Source organism: Raphanus sativus, chromosome 5, assembly GCF_000801105.2.
Source record: "Raphanus sativus cultivar WK10039 chromosome 5, ASM80110v3, whole genome shotgun sequence".
Classification (NCBI taxonomy): domain Eukaryota; kingdom Viridiplantae; phylum Streptophyta; class Magnoliopsida; order Brassicales; family Brassicaceae; genus Raphanus; species Raphanus sativus.
Window position 1 is genome coordinate 1,902,461 of NC_079515.1, and position 21,288 is coordinate 1,923,748.

The 21,288-nt window shown below is 35.1% G+C and overlaps 6 protein-coding genes across 8 annotated transcripts; 3 read left to right on the forward strand and 3 right to left on the reverse strand.

Moving 5' to 3' along the window:
* Positions 1-5,854: 5,854 nt before the first annotated feature.
* LOC108862269 (60S ribosomal protein L22-2) lies at positions 5,855-6,878 on the forward strand. The gene is made up of 3 exons (XM_018636349.2): positions 5,855-5,934; positions 6,233-6,472; positions 6,566-6,878. Exons 2-3 carry the CDS (start codon positions 6,243-6,245, stop codon positions 6,708-6,710), a joined length of 375 nt encoding a protein of 124 aa, XP_018491851.1. The 5' UTR covers positions 5,855-5,934; positions 6,233-6,242; the 3' UTR covers positions 6,711-6,878.
* Positions 6,879-7,009: 131 nt separating this feature from the next.
* LOC108862273 (uncharacterized) lies at positions 7,010-8,190 on the reverse strand. The gene is made up of 3 exons (XM_018636352.2): positions 8,106-8,190; positions 7,375-7,557; positions 7,010-7,262 (listed from the first exon to the last, which is right to left on the reverse strand). The coding sequence occupies exons 2-3, from the start codon at positions 7,546-7,548 to the stop codon at positions 7,164-7,166; spliced, it is 273 nt and encodes a 90-aa protein (XP_018491854.2). The 5' UTR covers positions 7,549-7,557; positions 8,106-8,190; the 3' UTR covers positions 7,010-7,163.
* Positions 8,191-8,273: 83 nt separating this feature from the next.
* On the forward strand, positions 8,274-9,916 carry LOC108862270 (uncharacterized). Its single transcript, XM_018636350.2, has one exon. It carries the CDS (start codon positions 8,453-8,455, stop codon positions 9,788-9,790), a length of 1,338 nt encoding a protein of 445 aa, XP_018491852.2. The 5' UTR covers positions 8,274-8,452; the 3' UTR covers positions 9,791-9,916.
* A 769-nt stretch (positions 9,917-10,685) lies between these two features.
* On the reverse strand, positions 10,686-12,836 carry LOC108862272 (serine/threonine-protein phosphatase PP1 isozyme 9). Its single transcript, XM_018636351.2, has 4 exons — positions 12,090-12,836; positions 11,448-12,007; positions 11,191-11,370; positions 10,686-11,038 (listed from the first exon to the last, which is right to left on the reverse strand). The coding sequence occupies exons 1-4, from the start codon at positions 12,292-12,294 to the stop codon at positions 11,015-11,017; spliced, it is 969 nt and encodes a 322-aa protein (XP_018491853.2). The 5' UTR covers positions 12,295-12,836; the 3' UTR covers positions 10,686-11,014.
* A 4,371-nt stretch (positions 12,837-17,207) lies between these two features.
* Positions 17,208-18,593, forward strand: LOC108833743 (60S ribosomal protein L18-2). The gene is made up of 5 exons (XM_018607150.2): positions 17,208-17,360; positions 17,472-17,561; positions 17,662-17,790; positions 17,916-18,098; positions 18,202-18,593. The coding sequence occupies exons 1-5, from the start codon at positions 17,358-17,360 to the stop codon at positions 18,358-18,360; spliced, it is 564 nt and encodes a 187-aa protein (XP_018462652.1). The 5' UTR covers positions 17,208-17,357; the 3' UTR covers positions 18,361-18,593.
* Positions 18,559-21,113, reverse strand: LOC108833742 (uncharacterized). Of its 3 annotated transcripts, XM_057010508.1 has the most exons (5): positions 20,869-21,113; positions 19,922-20,051; positions 19,341-19,811; positions 19,012-19,262; positions 18,559-18,939 (listed from the first exon to the last, which is right to left on the reverse strand). In XM_057010508.1, exons 3-5 carry the CDS (start codon positions 19,794-19,796, stop codon positions 18,672-18,674), a joined length of 975 nt encoding a protein of 324 aa, XP_056866488.1. In that variant the 5' UTR covers positions 19,797-19,811; positions 19,922-20,051; positions 20,869-21,113; the 3' UTR covers positions 18,559-18,671. The 3 variants fall into 3 exon arrangements, with proteins under 3 accessions (XP_056866488.1, XP_018462651.1, XP_056866487.1); XM_018607149.2 differs by having other exon boundaries at positions 19,341-20,051; XM_057010507.1 differs by lacking the exon at positions 20,869-21,113 and having other exon boundaries at positions 19,341-20,252.
* Positions 21,114-21,288: the final 175 nt, after the last annotated feature.

A 21,288-nucleotide genomic window follows, 5' to 3' on the forward strand; every position in this document is an offset into this window, starting at 1 on the left:
GTCAAAGAGTTTAGAACCTCTGTTGTCTCTGTTTCTCTAGATAATGAAGATTTTATAATGGTAATTCCACTAATATGCCAGTATATGAAATTTTAGTAAAATAAATATTAAAAAATTAGAATGATTCCTATATACACATGACTGATAGTTTAGAATACATTAATTCAGATGTCTAAATGTGGTTTGAATTTTTTTTAAAAAGTGAAGAATATAAACTTCAGTATATAGAGCATTTACCAAAAACTCATTATTTAGAAGGGGTTAACCCACGGATTTTGGAAAATTTTCAAAAATATATAAAAATCTATTTTAATGTATAGTTTCATCGAGCACTAACATAAGATGATGGTAAAATTATTTAGAACCTCTGTTGTCTTCGTTTCTCTAGATAATGAAGATTTATAAAGGTAATTCCACTAATATAGGCAATATATGAAATTTTAGTAAAATAAATACAAAAAATTAGAATGATTCCTATATACCATGAAAGATAGTTTAGAATACATTAATTCAGATGTCGAATGTGGTTTGAAATTTTTTTAAAAAAAAGTGAAGAATATAAACTTCAGTATATAGACCATTTACGAAAACTCATTATTTTAGAAGGGGTTAACCACGGATTTTGGAAAAAATTAAAAAAAATGAAAATCTGGTTTTAGTGTAAAGTTTCATCGAGCACTAACATAAGATGATGTTCAAAGAGTTTAGAACCTCTGTTATCTCTCTTTCTCTAGATAATGAAGATTTTATAATGGTAATTCCACTAATATAGGCAATATATGAAATTTTAGTAAAACTAAATATTAAAAAATTAGAATGATTCTTATATACCATGATTGATAGTTTAGAATACATTAATTCAGATGTCGAATGTGGTTTGAAATTTTTTTTTAAAAAGTGAAGAATATAGACTTCAGTATATAGAACATTTACCGAAAACTCATTATTTTAGAAGGGGTTAACCCACGGATTTTGGAAAATTTTCAAAAATATTAAAATCTTATTTTAGTGTATAGTTTCATCGAGCACTAACATAAGACGAAGGTAAAAATTATTTAGAACCTCTGTTGTCTCGTTTCTCTAGATAATGAAGATTTTATAAAGGTAATTCCACTAATAGAGGCAATATATGAAATTTTATTAAAATAAATATTAAAAAATTAGAATGATTCCTATATACGATGACTGATAGTTTAGAATACATTAATTCAGATGTCTAATGTGGTTTGAAATTTATTAAAAAAAGTGAAGAATATAAACTTCAGTATATAGAGCATTTACCGAAAACTCATTATTTTAGAAGGGTTAATCTACGGATTTTGGAAAATTTCAAAAATATGAAAATCTGATTTTAGTGTATATTTTCATCGAGCACTATCATAAGATGATGGTCAAATTGTTTAGAACCTCTGTGGTCTCCGTTTCTCTGGATAATGAAGATTTTATAAAGGTAATTCCACTAATATAGGTAATATATGAAATTTTAGTAAAATAAATATTAAAAAATTAGAATGATCCTGTATACCATGAAAGATAGTTTAGAATACATTAATTCATATGTCGAATGTGGTTTGAAAATTTTAAACAAAAGTGAAGAGTATAAACTTCGGTATACAGAGCATTTAACGAAAACTCGTTATTTTAGAAGGGTTTACCCACGGATTATGGAAAATTTTCAAAAATATGAAAATCTGATTTTAGTGTATAGTTTCATCGAGCACTAACATAAGATGATGGTCAAAGAGTTTAGAACCTCTGTTTTCTCCGTTTCTCTAGATAATGAAGATTTTTAATGGTAATTCTACTAATATAGGCAGTATATGAAATTTTAGAAAAATAAATATTAAAAAATTAGAATGATTCATATATACCATGACTAATAGTTTAGAATACATTAATTCAGATGTCGAATGTGGTTTGAAATTTTTTAAAAAAAGTGAAGAATATAAACTTCAGTATATAGACCATTTATCGAAAACTCCTTATTTTAGAAGGGGTTAACACACGGATTTTGGAAAAAAAACTTAAAAATATGAAAATCTGGTTTTAGTGTATAGTTTCATCGAGCACTAACATAAGATGATGTTCAAAGAGTTTAGAACATCTGTTGTCTCCGTTTCTCCATATAATGAAGATTTTATAATGGTAATTTCACTAATATAGGTAATATATGAAATTTTAGTAAACTAAATATTGAAAAATTAGAATGATTCTTATATACCATGACTGATAGTTTAGAATACATTAATTCAGATGTCGAATGTGGTTTTAATTTATTTTTTAAAAGTGAAGAATATAACTTCAGTATATAGAGCATTTACCGAAAACTCATTATTTTAGAAGGGGGGTAACCCACGGATTTTGGAAAAATTTCAAAAATTTGAAAATCTGATTTTAGTGTATAGTTTCATCGAGCACTAACGTAAGATGATCGTCAAAGAGTTTAGAACCTCTGTTGTCTCTGTTTCTCTAAATAATGAAGATTTTATAAGGGTAATTCCACGAATATAGGCAGTATATGAAATTTTAGTAAATTAAATATTAAAAAATTAGAATGATTCCTATATACCATGACTGATAGTTTAGAATACATTAATTCAGATGTCGAATGTGGTTTGAAATTTTTTTAAAAAAGTGAATAATAAAAACTTCAGTATATTGAGCATTTACCGAAAACTCATTATTTTAGAAGCGGTTAACCCACGGATTTTGAAAAAAATTCAAAAAAAATGAAAATTTGGTTTTAGTGTATAGTTTCATCGAGCACTAACATAAGATGATGGTCAAAGAGTTTAGAACATTTGTTGTCTCTGTTTCTCTAGATAATGAAGATTTTATAATGGTAATTTCACTAATATAGGCAGTATATAAAATTTTGGTAAAATAAATATTAAAAAATTAGAATGATTCCTATATACCATGACTGATAGTTTAGAATACATTAATTCAGATGTCGAATATGGTGCGAAATTTTTTTCAAAGAGTGAAGAATATAAACTTCAGTATATAGAGCATTTACCGAAAACTCATTATTTTAGAAGGGGTTACCCCACGGATTTTGGAAAATTTTCAAAAATATGAAAATCTGATTTTAGTGTATAATTTCATCAAGCACTAACATAAGATGATGGTCAAATTGTTTAGAACCTCTTTTGTCTCCGTTTCTCTAGATAATGAAGATTTTATAATGGTAATTCCACTAATATAGGCAATATATGAAATTTTAGTAAAATAAATATTAAAAAATTATAATGATTCCTATATATCATGAAATATAGTTTAGAATATATTAATTCATATGTCGAATGTGGTTTGAAAATTTTAAACAAAAGTGAAGAGTATAAACTTGAGTATATAGAGCATTTACCGAAAACTCATTATTTTAGAAGGGGTTAACCCACGGATTTTGGAAAATTTTCAAAAATATAAAAATCTGATTTTAGTGTATAGTTTAATCGAGCACTAACATAAGATGATGGTCAAAGACTTTAGAACCTCTGTTCTCTCTGTTTCTCTAGATAATGGAGATTTTATAATGGTAATTCCACTAATATAGGCAATATATGAAATTTTAGTAAAATAAATATTAAAAATTAGAATGATTCCTATATACCATGAAAGATAGTTTAGAATACATTAATTCAGATGTCAAATGTGGTTTGAAAATTTTAAATAAAAGTGAAGAGTATAAACTTCAGTATATAGAACATTTACCGAAAACTCATTATTTTAGAAAGTGTTAACCAACGGATTTTGGAAAAAAATCAAAAATATGACAATCTGATTTTAGTGTATAGTTTCATCGAGCACTAACATAAGATGATGGTCAAAGAGTTTATAACCTATGTTGTCTCCGTTTCTCTAGGTAATGAAGATTTTATAATGGTAATTCCACTAATATAGGCACTATATGAAATTTTAGTAAAACAAATATTAAAAAATTATAGTGATTCCTATATACCATAAAAGATAGTTTAGTATATACATTAATTCAGATTTCTATTGTGGTTTGAATTTTTTTTTTAAAGTGAAGAATATAAATTTCAGTATATAGAGCATTTATCGAAAACTCATTATTTTAGAAGGAGTTAACCCACGGATTTTGGAAAATTTTCAAAAATATGAAAATCTGATTTTATTTTATAGTTTCGTCGAGCACTAACATAAGATGATGGTCAAAGAGTTTAGAACTTCTGTTGTCTATGTTTCTCTATATAATGAAGATTTTATAATGTTAATTCCACTAATCTAGGCAATATATGAAATTTTAGTAAACTAAATATTAAAAAAATTAGAATGATATATACATATATATATATACCATGAAAGATAGTTTAGAATACATAATTCAAATGTCAAATATGGTTTTAAATTTTTAAACAAAAGTGAAGGGTATAAACTTCAGTATATAGAGCATTTACCGAAAACTCATTATTTTAGGAGTTAACCCACAGATTTTGAAAACAGATTTTGAAAAAAAAATTAAAAAAAATGAAAATCTGATTTTAGTGTATAGTTTCATCGAGCACTAGCATAAGATGATGGTCAAAGAGTTTAGAACCTATGTTGTCTCCTTTTCTCCAGGTCGGGTCTTGTCAGGTCCGGATCGGTTCGGGTCTATAATTCTAAAACCTGTAAAATTCCATAATTTTCGGGTCCATATCAGGTCCGGATCGGGTTCAGGTATTTAGTATCTGAAAAAGACATGACATACTATATTTAGTCAATATTTGTCATATATATCTAAAATTTTCTAAAAATAACTTCAACTAAACTATTAATAATTAAAATAAAACATTTTTAAACTCTAAATTTACAACATCGTATTACTTAAAAATGTTACAACATAATAACAAATATTGTTAACAAAAGATATTTCAACGAACTCATAAAATAATATACATATATAAAATAGCATAGTTTTGGATATACGTGTTTTTAAGTCGGGTACAAATCGGTTTTTATCGGGTCGGTTCTTTTCGGATTCGGGTATATTCGGCTCGATTCTCTTTGGTTCCAGTTCGGTTTCGGATCGAATATTTTGGGATCAGTTCCGATTCAGATTTTCGGATCCATGTTAAAATGTCCAGACCTAGTCGGCTTCACTCACGTAAAAAAAATAATTGTAAAGGGGCAAGATTATATTAGTATTGTCCCAAACTAAAGCCAATTTTTTTAACGCTGGATATATTATGCTATTACAAGGTATGAGAAATATTACAGACGATTATACAGCCGACAATTCTACATGACTGATGAAGATTCACGTCTGACTGCATCACCTGAGCCGCCCTATCGGATCCATGCTAGCCGATACTCCTTATGCCATGCTGCAGATCTCTTTTAAGCCACTTCTCTGTTAATTCGCGTAATTCCACCTTCTCTGAGAATTGAAACTCAAACTTCCTGATGTAAAAGCATTAATGAATCATTTGTCAAACCACTGGACCAATGAGCTTCCACGAAAAACCAACTTAGAACCCAAACAAAATTGTGTTTTTCCTAAGCCCTTTTAAAATCAAACGTATAACCAAACAAAAACAAAAACAGTAACAGCAAGTCTAAATGAAACGGTGAGTATTGAAAGGAAGGACACATGTCAGCCCGGCGGTTTCCGAATTAGTGACGTTGAAGACGACGTGGACAGTGTAGGAGTGAAGCAAAATTGTATTTTATAAATAAAGATGTATTTAAAAAAAAAAAGAATTGGGGGAGTTCTAGTTTTTTTTTTGATCAAAATGAAACATCGGGGTAATTTTAAATATTTTAAAGACATTGGGGGAGTTTATAGAAAATACAAAATTTAGGGCAACCAGACCGCTATATAAAAAGCACAAAAACCCTAGACATCTGCTTTCGTCTCCCTCGACTAAAAAAAAAAAGAACGCCGCTCGTCTCTTCAGAGAGTGTTCCACTTTCCAGGATTTGCTCAAGGTACGCTCACAATCTCTCTCTCTCTCTCTCTCTCTAATGGAAGCGCTATTTCAATGTCTGATGTTAGATTCTGATAGACTTAGCTCGCGAGATAGAGATTGAAATAGATAGTTTCACATTTCACTTGCTTTGGCTCTTTAGTGCTGTAATTGACGAGGTTTAGATCAGAAACTCACATCAAGAAGTTTCGATTCTCATCAGATCTATATGCTTTGAAAATGGAATCGTGCTTGTATGAAAATAGTGTGTATGTGTGTCAGTGATTTACTTAAATGCCTTTGGATTTGTAATTGTACAGAGAAAAAAAAATGAGTAGAGGAAGTGCAGCCGTTGCCAAGGGAAAGAAGAAGGGAGTTTCCTTCTCCATTGATTGCTCCAAGCCTGTCGATGACAAGATCATGGAGATTGCTTCCCTCGAGAAGTTCCTTCAGGAGAGGATCAAAGTCGGTGGCAAAGCCGGTGCACTCGGTGATTCCGTCACTATCACCCGTGAGAAGAACAAGATCACCGTCACTTCCGATGGTCAATTCTCCAAGAGGTACGTACCATACTTGTTCAATATGAGTTCCAAACAACTTGATTGTATAGTATTATTGATTGGTTTCTTTGTATACTATGTGTGTCTGTTCAGGTATCTCAAGTACTTGACGAAGAAGTACTTGAAGAAGCACAACGTGAGGGATTGGCTCAGAGTGATTGCTGCCAACAAGGACCGTAACCTCTACGAGTTGAGGTACTTCAACATCGCTGAGAACGAGGGAGAGGAAGAAGACTAGAAGAGTTATTACATCTGTTTCCGGTTTTTGTTTTGTGTTCGTTGTTGCTCAATACTATTTATCATCTTCTTTATCGACACCTTATTTTAGTTTTGTTGAATTTACCTCTTGGTTCAGACTATTGTTTAAGAAAAATATTTTGGTAATGATTCAAGAATCTTTTAATTAGTATAGTGAGGAAAATAATCCATAACAAGTAATTGGACAGTGATTTTAAACTATAAGATTTGACCACCACAAATCTAAGAGTTTAATGGCTTTTCTTCTGTGCTTTATCGTTAAAATATGACCTTTTCAGCTCAAAAAATGTTTTGATTCCTTAAGCTTTTCAGCCCTTCAATTTATTTGAATGTATTCAATTGGTATAGCCCATAAATTTGATTAACCAAAACAAACCAACGAAAAGTAAACCGAAACAAGATCCGGTTAGGTAGAATCTATCAATTTCTCTCTCTAATCAGAGAGAGTAGTCTTAAGAGGCAAATAACTCTCCACTCCTTTAGCTTCTTCAGCTTGCTTCTTTTCTGCAACAGCCTTTGACAATCCAAACATCTGAAACAAATCAACCCGATTGATTAGCCAAGATCAGATTTAATCTAATCAAACAAAGCAACTCTGAGGCTCAGTGGATCTAAGTTGTAAGGAAGAAAGAGGAGAGAGAAACCTTCTTGATGGTCTTGTTGAAACAATTCTTGTGATCATCCATGGAGGCATTGATGAATTCATCAATGTGATCCTTGACGTCTTCTAAGAAATTGGCATCATCCTTGACCATCTTCCTACACGAAGACACGGCTGGCTTAGGCGGGGTTTCAGCTTGAGTCTTCTGCGTCTCCATTTGTTTGTCCTAAAGAGGAACATGTAAAATGTAAAGCTACTAAAAACTCAATTAAATACGAAAATGATCAAGAGAAACCCAAAGGACACAAAAAGCATTAGAACCAATTATCAAATGACAAGAAGATAGCTTTCTTAACTAGTCAGCTCGTAAACAGAAGATGATTATGAAAGAATGATTCCAAAAGTCAGAGACTCCTAAAGTAAAAGATAAGAACCAAGAATCCTACAGAAATTAGCTATTCAATGTCAAATTTTCTCAGAATCCGTCAAATTGAACACACAACATTGGAAGCAAACATAAACTTTCCTACCAAATTCCGCCGTGTTACATATCAATCTAAGGAACCGACGATTATGTTAGATCATAATCACACATAGGGACTGTGTAAATCATATACAGATATAACAACACATGCCACGAAACCATACGAATCAAGACAGCACAAAAACATGATCCATAACACACTGAAGTCAATCAAGTTTACAGGCTGAAACAAAAAAAACACATGTCGAGAAAACGAGATTCCAACAATCGGAGATTCAGACAGAACTCACCGACAACGACGACGGATGAGGAATGAAAGAGTCTGACTCGTGGGAAGATCTCAGCTCGTTAAAACGGTTTGCAATGAGTAGATTACCTAAATACCCCTACGCAACATCTTTCTGTAGTTAGTTCATTTTTGGTCAAACACGTCATTTTGTCCTCAAAAACCCTAGATAACCCACGGAGAAGCGGATGCAATCGAAACACCTCATCAGATCGTTACCGGAGGTTCTCTGACTGAATAGTGAGTTCCCTCTTCTTCACACTCCTCACTTTGAAACAGTCTAGATAGTTCAATCGGATTCGAATCGTGTCACAAAAAAAAAAAACATTTCCTTTTTGTTTGTTTGTCCAAATGTATTCTCTGCTACTCCATGGCAAAAGATGTATCGAGCTTCATAAATCTTCTACCTTTCGAGTCATCTCAGTGAAGCTTCTTCAAAATGCATCATCTCCTTTTCACAACCCCTTCTCCTCTGCTGCTGCTTCGTCGTCTACTGTTCAATCAGATTCGGTTCTGAATCTCCTCACAAGCTACGGCTTCACAGCCACTCAGATCTCCAGGATCGTCACCGCTTACCCGCGACTCCTCACGCTCGACGCCGAGACAACCCTTCTCCCAAAGCTCCAAGCTTTGCAGTCCAGAGGAGCTTCAACCAAAGACCTCACAGAGATTATCTCGAAAGTCCCCAAAATTTTAGGCAAGAGAGGTTCAAAATCCGCCGCCTTGTACTTCGATTTCATCAAAGAGATCATACACAGCGACAGAGAAGAAGAAGAAGAAAGCGGTAAAACCTCCTCCTCCGAGTTACGTCCTTCTTCGTCTTCTTGTACAGTAGGTAAGCAAGGGAACAAGATGAGAAACGTATCGGTTCTGAGAGAGATGGGAGTCCCTCAACGGTTCTTATTCCCTCTACTCGTGTCCGATAGCCAACCTGTCTGTGGGAAAGAGAAGTTCGAAATGTCTGTCAAAAAGGTCGTCGAGATGGGGTTCGATCCCACCACGTATAAGTTCGTGCAAGCGCTACACGTTTTCTACGAGATGACCGAGAAAACGATAGAGGAGAAAGTTAACGTGTACGAGAAGTTAGGTTTTACGGTGGAGGAAGTGTGGGAGATGTTTCGAAAGTGCCCTTACTCGTTGAAGTTCTCCGAGAGGAAGATCACTCAGACGTTCGAGACGCTGGAGAGGTGCGGTCTGAGGGAAGAGGATGTGGTGTCGGTGATGAAGAAGCGTCCCGAGTGCATGCGTGCTTCGGAGGAGAAGATTAAAAACTGTGTTGAGACTTTTTTAGGGATTGGTTTCAGCGGGGAGGAGTTTGTGTCGATGGTTAAGTGTTTCCCTACTTGCTTGGGGTTGTCCGCGGAGACGGTGAGGAGGAAGGTTGAGTTTCTGGTTGGGGAGATGGAGGGGTGGTGGTCGTTGAAGGATGTGGTTGGGATACCTCCGGTGCTTGGGTATAGTTTGGAGAAGAGGATGGTTCCGAGGTGCGGTGTGGTAAGAGCTGTTGTGGAGAGAGGTGTGATGAGGATACCTCCGATGTCGTCTGTTTTGGCGTGTAGTGATAAGGTGTTTTTGAATAGGTTTGTGTTGAAGCATGGGAGGCTGGTGCCTGAGCTGATGGCTATCTTTGGTACGCACGGAAGCACTAAGATGAAGAAAGTTAAAGGGTTGTGTGTTTCTGTGAGTTAGATTCTTGAATTTGTTTTGTTCTTTGGTCTAATTATAATTTGTTAAACCAGATTTATGAAATTGATGTGGTGAAAAGCTTGTGAGATTTTTGACTGGTGAATGAAAGAAAGCAGAGCAAGTTCTTAAGTTTTGCACAAGAAGTTGTGTTTGTTAACCGGTTTAGGAGAAGCGCTAAAGCTTGAAATCTCCATGAACCAGAGTGATTTTCTATAAACCGGTAAATATATAAAAACTCAACCGAAAGTAAACAGTAAACCAGATTGGCATTTCAAGTGTTGTTGCTGCTATAAATACATGAGAAGAGAAGGAGAAACTATTTGAAAAAAGAAACCGAAAGCAGAGCAGAGGATTTGTTTATTTTTGAATTCTCGTCTCTGTATTTGGCTTCAAGATAATTCGAGAAAGATGGGAGGATACTTCACGGAGAGGATGTTTCTCCTTCTTGCTCCAATCCTGTTGCTTCCTCTCTTGATCTCTTCTTCTTCTTCTGGTAAAGTTTCCATCTCTCAGTTCTTTTGCATCATCTTGGTTTGTTTTCATGCATCAAACAAACACTTTTTGAAATTTGAGTATTTGCGATGTTGTTCTCATAATGTTTCGATCTTTCAGTTCCTTCAGATCAGCTCGATTCGTTTTGCTACATATATGTCTTACTGTTGATTCTCTTTTAACCGGTTGATGTTTAAATCTTGCTTTGGAATTTGATAACTCAGGTGGCATGATCAGCAGCAGATGCGAGCTATGATTATTAGGATGCGGGAAGAACGATAAGGAACATGAATAGGATTTGCCTGAAGAGAAGATTTTTAAACTCTTTTTGAGTTCCTTACTTTTAAATAAGCTCTGTAAAAACTCTTTTTTTTTTAACTTTTACTGTACAGAGAGGGTTCAGAAAAGTAAGAACCAAACAATGAAAGTCTATTCAATAATAGAAAGGTTAACAAATGTGGTAACTGGATGATACAAGAAGAGTCAGAAACAATAAGAAGGAAAAAAAAGAAAACAGACCAAAGAAGATGAAAATCTCAAGAAGCAACTATACACCGAATATTTTTTGGATAATCTATCTCTCTCTCTCTTGTTTTTACCGATGCTTCTTCTTTGTTGACTAAGTAAAGTAGCCTTTGAGGTTCTCTTCACCATTGCGGTTTTATCTATCTGAAGAAAATGCATACAGAGCCTAGCTTTAGTAGAGCTTGTGAAACTTTCTTTTATTATTGAGTTTCAAGACTTGCCCATTTTAGGTACCTGATAAAAAAAGAAAAACAGAAAACGTAAAGAAAACCATTTGTTGTTTGATCCAAAAAAAAAAAAAAACCATCTGTTAAGTTATGCCTAAAAAACAAAGCTTGTCTCCATTTCTTCCTAGCTAGTACCAATGGTTGGTGAAAGTAACAAACCTTCTTGAGAGGAATACCGCTTGAAGATGGAGCAGGTTTAAGAATCTCAAAAGAACAAACAAGAGATTGGTCTACGCTCAATAAAGCACCTGCATTGTCAAACTCTCCACCATAGTTTGGAGCTGAGAATATCGTCACTAATCTCCTTTTCGCAAAAAACTCATACCCATCTTCCACCACCTGCCAAAACAGACCAAAGTAAATCACAAAAGGTTAACTCAACTAATGTCTAGGAAATGTCTTCTTTTTTTTAATACCTGATGGCCACGGCAAATGAGGTCGAGATCATTCTTATCCAAGAACTCAGCGACAACATCAGCTCCAAACGTACACGAGATACCTCTATCGCTATCACGCCAACCTTCATGCTTCTGATCAGGATCAGACCAGAGCAGATCACATAGAAGACCGTTGTCCGGAATCTCCGTAGGCCTCTCAATCTCCCTGATCTGCTCCAAATTCTCCATCTCGGGGGACAGCCCTCCGTGCATACACAGGATCTTGTCGTCGATGAGGGCGGCGACGGGGAGACAGTTGAAGCAGTCGGTGAATATCTTCCAGAGCCTGACGTTGAACCTCCGTTTGCACTCGTCGTAGAAGCCGTAGATCCTGTTGATCTTGGCGTCCTCGTGGTTGCCTCTGAGGAGGAAGATCTTGGACGGGTAGCGGATTTTGTAAGCCAAGAGGAGGCAGATGGTCTCGAGGCTCTGCTTGCCTCTGTCGACGTAGTCTCCGAGGAAGAGGTAGTTGGCTGATGGAGGGTAGCCTCCGTATTCGAATAGACGGAGAAGGTCTTGGTATTGTCCATGAATATCACCTGAATCATACATTCGAATATTTCTCATAGTTTGTAATAACATAATAATTAATAAATTATAAAATGAGAGAGGAGGGGGTACCGCAGATGCGAATGGGGGCATGGAGATCGAGGAGATTGGGCTGAGAGAGGAAGATTTGTCTGGCGTTAACGCAGAGTTGACGGATCTCGATCTCGGAGAGCTGGACCTGTTTGCCTCCTTTGCCTTCTAGTAATCTTCGTATGATGTCATCCACCGTACTTATCTCCAACATCATCCCTTCCGGTATTGGTATTGTCGTCGTCATTCTTTTTTCTTTCTTTTTTTGCTCTGATCTGATCGAAAACTTTTTCTTCGCCGCAGGAATCCGAAATTGAAACAAAAGGGTTCGCGCCAAATCGGGGTACGAACAATGGGTTAGAGGATTGATGAGAAAGTCACAAGCTTTTGTTTTTTTGGTTCTGTCTTGGATGTTCCGGGAAAATGCAGGAAACACACAAAGGGGAAAGAGACAAATTAAAGGCTAATTAGTATTTAGAACTGAGAGGATGAAAGTGGATCAAATGGGCAAAGATTAGAATAGAACAAATCCAAATCTCTTTGTTTCAGAAGAGAAATTAGAAAGATAGAAAAAAAGCTTCCAGCTTTAGAATATTGAGGAGGGAGAAAAACAGATGGTGCAGATTATGTCGTGTCTCTCTCTCTCTTGTCCGAAAATTTTGGGATTAATATTTTCAGCGCAGCTTTCGTTTTTAATGGCTGGCTATTGATTACATTGAAGAGAACGACGAAGTCGGTCAATGTATATGATTACAAGATTGTAATCATAAGATAATCAGAAACATGAAAACTATTAAGTTCGGCCATTATTTTTCTTTATTAAATTAAATGCAACTTTGAACACTCTCTTAGACATATAATGGGCATTATTAGGTAAGTCTAATTATGTAAATGAACATCGATCAGTTGATGATTAATGGATCCAATGATCTTCGTTTGTCAAAGAAAAAACAAACTATAAAAATTACTCACTATGTTTCATTATAAGTGTCGTTTTAGACTTGTGCACACGGATTAAAAAAACATTTAATTTTGCATATTTTCAATATAAAAACATCATTACCAATACAATTCAACCAATAGAAAAATAGAATGGAGAATAAAGTTAATAAATTTTGCATTGAAACTTTAAAACGACACTTATTTGCAACGAAAAAAATTCTCTAAAACGACACTTAATATGAAACGGAAGGAGTATTAGAGTTGTCAAATCTCTGAAAGATGGTTAGAAGAATAGGTAATTAGTGAATCCTTCTAAGGCAAGAATATGCGAGTTAGTGGGCGGTGATGGAAGATCCAGCCTAAAAGGATGAGACGTGGAGGTTTCTCATTGGAACTGGTCAAAGTAAACCGTACAATTTAATGATTTTATACACCCCACATTTATTCCTTTATTTAATTCTAAAGAATTTGTATTCAGGTAATTCGTTAGTCGGGCGAGAAACCGCGTCATTTGAAAAGTTCGGTTTTATCGTTAGAGACGAGATAGGATCATAGGAAGCACTTTATAGTTTATACATACGTGTGAGATTAATACTTGTATTTTATATTTGGGTGCCCATCATTTCTTGGGCTTCCACTTAGGAGTAGGGGTGGGCACGGAGCGGATATCCGGAATTTTAAGGATATCCGTGATCCGATCCGTGTCTTACGAATATTCGATTTTTCGATCCGATCCGATCCGTAACTCTTCGGATATCCGGAACATCGGATATCCGCGAATATCCGATTTTTTTCGGATATCCGATTCGATCCGTAAAAAATAATAAAAAATTAAAAAAATAAATAAAAATAAAAAAAAAAGAAGAAAATCTGAAATAAAATAATAATATTTCATTACTTTTTTATAAGAAAATTACATACTTTCAAAATTTTTAATAACTAAATAATTAATTTAGTGAATAAAACATTATAATACTTATATAAAGATATAAAAGTATGTATATTATATAATTTTATAAACATGTATACATATATATGTATATAACGGATCGGATCGGATATCCGTTTCTAAAAATATTAGTATTTGTGATTTGCTTCGTCTTTGACGGATATTGGATTTTAGTATTTGCTTCGATTCGTTAAGTTACGGATATTCGGATTTTTCGGATCGAATCGGAACGAATAACGAATCGAATCAAAATTTACGGATATTTTGCCCACCCCTACTTAGGAGTGTATTGAAACCCTATGATTTTAAAAGGTTTTGGGGTTGTTTTAAAATTCTCTGTTATTCAATTAAAGATTTTAAAATTATTTTCAAATCACCTGTTATTGAACATAGAATTTATGTAAAATCATTTGAAACACTTGCAAATTTCCTGTTATTCAATTAATCATTTACAAAACTTATAACAAATCTACTGTTATTGAAATATAAACATTATTTTGAAAGGAGAAGGATTTTGGGATACTTTGTATTAGTTCCAATTAAAAAGGGTCGCTACAAAAATCTCACCTCTACATGTGTTATTTGTAGAGACTTCAGAATAAAAATAAAACATCTATATTTTTGATCAAAAAAAAAGAAGTAAAACATCTGTTTAACGATGAAAAAGAAAACAAATATATACATAAGACAATCGACGGCTACTTTACATCTTTCTAACCCTTGAGACAATCATTCAAAGCCTATGAACTGAAGATTTGTCTCTATCTGCTCCATTAGCAGATACAAAAAAATCATACCTCTGAACACTTCATCCATGGAAGATCGGCTCAAACCCCATAAAGATTCTTCTTTTATTAATCATAACTACTATATTCATATTCTTCCTCTGTTATTCTCCTACGATGGCTGCTTACTTAACTCACTGCAAACTCGGTTCTTAGATTTGCGATTACTGATACTGAGTTCTTAAATCATGGAAATTTGCAAACACCACTCTTGGGTTCCTCTGCATGTCTTGTTGGAACAATCAGGAGAACATAGTAGACAAAGAGAGAGATAATAGATTAACGTAAGGAGGAGTTAGTAGTTTGTTGAGACTTAGTAGCCATAAGCTTGCTCAAGTTTCTTTGTCTCGGAAACCTTTGGTTAATGATAAACATGGGGAATTTATGGCTGCAACTAATTGTTTCAGTTCTGAGAATTTTATTTTTTACACTAGGACATAGACAATGTATAAGGCGCTTCTTCTTGATGGCTCCACACTTGCGGTGAAGCACTTGAGCACATGTAAGCTAGGGGAGAAGAAGTTTTGGTATGAGATGAATCAGTTGTGGGAGCTGTGTCACCTAACTTAGCGCCAGTTCTTTGTGTCTGCGTTGTGGAAGAAGAGAAGCTTCTTCTTTATAAGTACACGTCTAATTAGTCGTTGCATAGGTGGTCACCATGGATGTAGCCATCCTTGAAGAGACCTTGAAGCTTCTTGTTTGTTTTTTACATTTGATATACATATATATATATATACACAATTATGAAAGACTATCAATCAAACTTGAACTATGGTATCAATTTAGTCCACTCTTGTTATCTGTCATCTAACTGAGGTATCTATCTTGATATACAAAGAGACTGAGATATGCTTATTGTCGTCACATGAGCCTCTTCCCTCTGTTTTATCATTGCTTCACACCAAATCCATTGAGATTATAAAAATAAGTCTAAAGACTGTAATCCAAATAAATATATAATTTTGGTTTTCGCTTAATTTTCTCATGCTCCAGGCTGTTTTGGGTTTTGTGAAAGTTTTTTTTTGTATCCCCAGGTCTGTCTGTTTGAAGACACTAGTGCATTTAACTTTAGTTTTCTTTTCCTCCCTGAAAAACGTGATGATTGACTTACGACAAATGTCCATTTAGGTAACGATCATAGTTGATATGATAAGTAATTGTGGCACCCATGCTTGTCCAATTAGCAACACCAGACAAGCACATGAGTTTCCTGTAGACAGTTTTAGACGTGTCACTCACTCTATGTTAAATTTTCTTAAAGATATTGATTTTACAGAATGCATTGATAGAATGACTTGTAAACAAATCACCTAAATAACTCTGAAATTTTCCGGAAATAGTTTACTAAATCACCTATAGATTTTGTTTAAAATTTTAAACTTTATCTAAAATCACCCAAATAACTTCAAAACTCACCTAAATCCCACCAAAATTAAAACACTCCACAACTCCTTAGAATCCTCAATCCAATACACCCCCTTTAAAACCAATTAGTGGTGTAACTCAAGTCCCTTATATATTACCCATGTCCCATTCATATTTTCAATATGGGATCTTTATCCCAACACCCTCCCTCGAGATAATGGTGTGTATAACCATTAATCTCGCGAATCCATCATACCCCTTCGAGACAATGCTTTTATTCTCTAGCAATCTCGGAGAACTGGGCTTTTTCTGGGCCATCAGCTAATGGGTTGATCGGACCACTGTCCGGATCGGATTAAAGGGTCAAGGTATTGGACCCGCTCTGATACCATGATAAGTTTTTTGGGCTTCCACTTAAAATCAATTGGTAATTAGTGGTATGACCCAAGTCCCTTATATATTACTCATGTCCCATTCATATATTCAATATGGGATCTTTATCCCAACAATCATGTCCCCTCCCTGATATAAAAAAAATTAACATAGTTTAACTTTTTGATAAAACAAGTAAGATTTTGTAAGCAACTTTTTTTTAATCAGGGCGCCCTAGATAATTTAACAATGATGGTAGTACACCTCAAATTGATTTTGATAGAGGATAAATAAATATTTTCTTCTATAAAAAATCATGTAATCTGATAATGTGATTCATGATAGTATTTTCTTGATCCTGCATTACAATTTTCTTGGAAGAATCACTTTTGACTCCATCAGGTTTGTGTATAGGAATAGAGCTTCCAATACTTGTGCGAGTTTCTTATACTCGAATGTACTGAAACTGGCAGATCAATCAATATAAATAAACTTTGCTTAATAGCAGATGGGATACAATTGTTAGCTCCTGCAAGTTGATTGTATCAACAAAACTACATTACTTAGTAATTAAATTTACATTCTTAGCAAGAAAAAAATCAATATAAAATTTTTAGTCCAAATAAAAAGATAGTAGCTTCTTGATCCATAAAACAATATGGTCTGGGTCTGTTTTTACATGTCAATTAACGGACTTGATCCATAAAACAATGTGTTAAAATTAAAATGGGCTTTAGTTATGGGCCTTTAGTGGGTATAAAGAAAAACCCTAAACAATTGAAGCGCGTTTTTGTTTACTACGCAAAGAAAAGAGTTATAAAAGGGTATAAGATTCACCATCACTCGTCTTGCGCAAGCTTCGACGGCGGCGGCATCACTACATCCCCGGACGCTACAATGGTACAGTCCCCGATCTCTCTCCTTGTCGGAACACCACTTTTGTAACTTTGAGTTTGGCTTTAGAGTTTGTGTTACGATCGTGAAAGTATTGAGTTTTGGTGATGTTTGCAGGGAATTGATTTGATCGCAGGAGGTAAGAGCAAGAAGACCAAAAGGACAGCTCCAAAGTCTGACGATGTCTACCTCAAGCTTACCGTCAAGGTCCCAAACTTTTACAAAACAACGAATCTTTTTGTCCTTTTTAGGTTCTTAATTGAGTGAATCTTATTGACATTTTTGTAAATTGAATTTTTTTTGGCAGCTTTACCGGTTTCTGGTAAGGAGAACACAGAGCAAGTTCAATGCAGTGATCCTGAAGAGGCTTTTCATGAGCAAAGTCAACAAAGCTCCCCTTTCTCTATCCAGGCTCGTCGAGTTCATGACCGGCAAGGTTCCATTTCGTTTGAAACCCTCTTATCTCTCTGTTACTTGGTGTAGAAGTTAGTCTTAGGTCATGATAACTCTGTTTCATTTCTTTAGAATCATGCTTATGAGTTTTGAATGTGATATCTTTAGGAAGATAAGATTGCTGTCTTGGTTGGAACCATCACCGATGATTTGAGAGTACATGAGATCCCAGCTATCAAAGTTACTGCCTTGAGGTTCACAGAGAGAGCCAGAGCTCGGATTGAGAAAGCTGGTGGTGAATGCCTGACCTTTGACCAGCTTGCTCTCAGAGCTCCTTTGGGACAGAACACTGTAATATCTCTCTCTCAACTTAAACTGCTCTTTCTTCATTATTTTTTATCAAAAAAAAATTCATGTCATCTAATTATTTAAACTTTGTTTGTTTTGTTTGCAGGTTCTTCTTAGAGGACCTAAGAACTCACGTGAAGCCGTGAAGCATTTTGGCCCTGCTCCTGGTGTGCCACACAGTCACTCCAAGCCGTATGTTCGGTCCAAGGGAAGGAAGTTCGAGAAGGCCAGAGGAAAGAGGAAGAGCCGTGGATTCAAGGTTTAAGAAACATTTGTCTCTGCGTGCGTCTTCGAACTTGATTCTCGACTGTTGTTGTTGCTTCTTTAATTAAAACTCTATTCGTAACCGGATCTTTGTTTAGTGAATTGTTGCTTCTCAACTATTGTTTCAGACAAATAGATTTAAGTTTGTTTCTACTGGAATCATCGTGAGTGGATTTACTCATCTGTGCACTTACATACATTTAAGCTTTTATAATATGAAAGTCTTATTCATAATCTGTTCGAAGTACAACACTTGCGATAACGAGATTGTTATTTGAGAGTCAATGAAATACAAAGACTTCACCAAGAACCCTAAAAGCTTTTGTACTTGTCCTGAAGCTTGATAAAGAAGTCATTGATGTGAGCAGTGACCTCTTGAGGTTTCTCTTGGTTGACAAAGTGACCAGCATCTTCAATCACAACTACCTCTAGAAGATATGGAACATCTGCAGCAAACCCACCACCGTGAATGTACTCTTTAACCCCCGGCGTGGTGTAGACCATGTCCAAATCACCGGTCATGAACTTCACCGGAACTTGAATCTTTGCCCCGGTCCATGGTGCAGTGAGTTCCCATGTCCTAACATCATCCAAGAACTGATTAGTACAACTCCAGAAGGCATTAAAACAGAACATCATGTTATGAACTTACAGATCCATGGCTCTGTAGTAGTTCAGTCCACCGGTAAATCCTGTCTTCTCGAATTTGGAGACATAGAAATCGAGATCCTCCTTTGAAAACCATTCAGGAAGTTCAACTTGTTCGCAGTTAGGGTTAGGGTTTGCTCCAAAGGGGTTATCCTTAGGTAGAATCGGTGGGCCGAGTTCCCTCCCTGTGAAGATGGTCCTCAGAACTCTTCTTGGATCCGCACATGCAATCTCTCTTTCAGCCTTCCCAGGTTCCTTCAAATTCACAACGTTAAAACAGTTGGATACAACCAAAACTATATATGTCAACTGAATGGTGTAATAATATGAAACCTGAAATCTACAAATGTAGTAATCATCTCCGAACACAGCCTTAACACCTTCAACAGGTTTGACCCTGGGGTTTCTTGGCTTATACGGCACACTCAAACACACAAAGCCCTTGATCTTCTCCGGTCGGAACAAACAGAGATACCATCCGACAATAGCTCCCCAGTCATGACCCACCAGAAACACCTTCTCTTGATCTCCAGCAACACTGTCAAGAAGAGCCACGAGGTCACCAACGAGGTGAAGACACGTGTACTCTGAGAAAGACTCTGGCGACTCGGAGTCTCCGTAGCCTCGGAGGTCTGGAGCTACGGCTCGGTAACCTAGAGATGACAACCCAGTGATCTGGTGACGCCATGTGTACCAGAGATCAGGGAACCCGTGGAGGAGAAGCACCACGGTTCCTTCTTTGGGACCTTTCTCGGCAATGTGCATTGTGATGCCATTGACGCTCACCATTCTATGATCGATTCCCTCCATGAATGTGTGTTTTACGTTTTAAGATGTGTATAGTAGGGTTGTGATATAAATAGAGAACTTAAATGATACTTACTTTTTGACCCAAAAAAAAAAATGATACTTACTTTAGTTCTTCTGCGAAGTTCTCAACTGCTTTGTTTAGATAGCAGTGCCATTGGAATATGCTTATATAATTAACTGTGACAGGTTGAAAAGCCTTACACGATGATTGCATGTCTTGAGATTACTTTAAATCTGCAAGGTAAATACTATTTTGGATAATAAAATCAAAACTACAACAATTGAGCGATTCACAGTCTACCTAGCTGTATACATAAACATACTATCAAAAGTCATTACAAATGAAAATAAGATATGAATTTGACCAGAAAAGGAGATAAATAGACTTTTCTCCTCGATATTATCGACATTCATGTGTATTTTGACAACAAATTAAATTTGTTTGAAAAATACTAAAGAAAGGAGGCATATTATAATGTTGAGCTTCTCAAAAGAAGAGTCCTTCCCAATTGGTGAAAGAGAGAAGTAAATGGAGAGAAGTAAAGCGAAGAGATTTAGGTGGTTGAGACTAGGCGTGCATGCAAAGTTGCCTTGAAGAAGCCAATTTCCTTTTTCTGCCACAATTTGTATGTTAACCCAAATACATACTCCCTCTGTTTTTAAAAGATGCATATTCTGGAAAAAATATTTGTTTCAAAAAGATGTACTTTTTATGTTTTCTATATAAAAAATGCAAATTTCAATAAAATTAATTGAATTTATTGAAAGACTATTGGTTAAAATGCATTGAAATTTGATAATTTTTAAAAACAATGCATGATTAATGTGTTTTCTTAATATGTGTGAAAACTCCAAAACATACATCTTTAAAAAACAGAGGGAATAATATTTTCTATGTCTACCTAGAATAAAGTAAATAATGTATCCAAATTAAATGTTGGTTTTGTTTTCAGATCTACTCACCAGCTTAATTTGATTAATATATCGAAATTTTATGGATTTTTGTTTTGAAAAAGCTAGCGTAGAATTAGAAGAATGCAAGGACGCTTACTGTTTGCACATCTGTAAGAAAATATATGATATTTTCTTCTCCGCTGATTTGATCACTGCATGGTAGAGACCAGGTTTAAAGTGGAGATAACAAGTCTTTCGTTTTTGGTGATTTATCTAATTCCACCACTAGTTGGATCGTTAGAACTGAATCAGATAGAAGATCGAGTAAAATATAACGTGGAGAACATCTGGAGGAAGGTTGACCAGATCATATGTTTGAATTCTAGCAATGAGATGAGTAAAAGATGAAAGTGCGGAAATGAAGTGAATGCGGCAGAAGTAAATGAAGTTAGGTGTAACTACTTCTGTTTCCTGAAAATCATATTTTTTTGGTTCAAAAATGTCATCTTTCTTCTGTGAAAGAAAGATGATCAAAACTTATTTTTTGGTGAAAGCAATTCGGTTTCACTATTTATGC

What these genes read in the sequence shown, in the direction of transcription:
- LOC108833743 (XM_018607150.2), top strand. An exon ending in ACCTCAAGCTTACCGTCAAG is followed by an intron (nt 17,562 to 17,661) that starts GTCCCAAACTTT and finishes TTTTTTTGGCAG; the next exon opens with CTTTACCGGTTTCTGGTAAG. An exon ending in TCGAGTTCATGACCGGCAAG is followed by an intron (nt 17,791 to 17,915) that starts GTTCCATTTCGT and finishes TGATATCTTTAG; the next exon opens with GAAGATAAGATTGCTGTCTT.
- LOC108862272 (XM_018636351.2), bottom strand. Translation starts at nt 12,294, where the DNA reads ATGACGACGACAATACCAATACCGGAAGGGATGATGTTGGAGATAAGT. An exon ending in TGCCCCCATTCGCATCTGCG is followed by an intron (nt 12,008 to 12,089) that starts GTACCCCCTCCT and finishes TGTATGATTCAG; the next exon opens with GTGATATTCATGGACAATAC. An exon ending in GCGGTATTCCTCTCAAGAAG is followed by an intron (nt 11,039 to 11,190) that starts GTTTGTTACTTT and finishes TTTTTTTATCAG; the next exon opens with GTACCTAAAATGGGCAAGTC.
- LOC108862273 (XM_018636352.2), bottom strand. Translation starts at nt 7,548, where the DNA reads ATGGAGACGCAGAAGACTCAAGCTGAAACCCCGCCTAAGCCAGCCGTG. An exon ending in TCAACAAGACCATCAAGAAG is followed by an intron (nt 7,263 to 7,374) that starts GTTTCTCTCTCC and finishes GATTTGTTTCAG; the next exon opens with ATGTTTGGATTGTCAAAGGC.
- LOC108833742 (XM_018607149.2), bottom strand. Translation starts at nt 19,817, where the DNA reads ATGGAGGGAATCGATCATAGAATGGTGAGCGTCAATGGCATCACAATG. An exon ending in ACTACATTTGTAGATTTCAG is followed by an intron (nt 19,263 to 19,340) that starts GTTTCATATTAT and finishes GTGAATTTGAAG; the next exon opens with GAACCTGGGAAGGCTGAAAG. An exon ending in TACTACAGAGCCATGGATCT is followed by an intron (nt 18,940 to 19,011) that starts GTAAGTTCATAA and finishes GGATGATGTTAG; the next exon opens with GACATGGGAACTCACTGCAC.
- LOC108862270 (XM_018636350.2), top strand. Translation starts at nt 8,453, where the DNA reads ATGTATTCTCTGCTACTCCATGGCAAAAGATGTATCGAGCTTCATAAA.
- LOC108862269 (XM_018636349.2), top strand. Translation starts at nt 6,243, where the DNA reads ATGAGTAGAGGAAGTGCAGCCGTTGCCAAGGGAAAGAAGAAGGGAGTT. An exon ending in GATGGTCAATTCTCCAAGAG is followed by an intron (nt 6,473 to 6,565) that starts GTACGTACCATA and finishes GTGTCTGTTCAG; the next exon opens with GTATCTCAAGTACTTGACGA.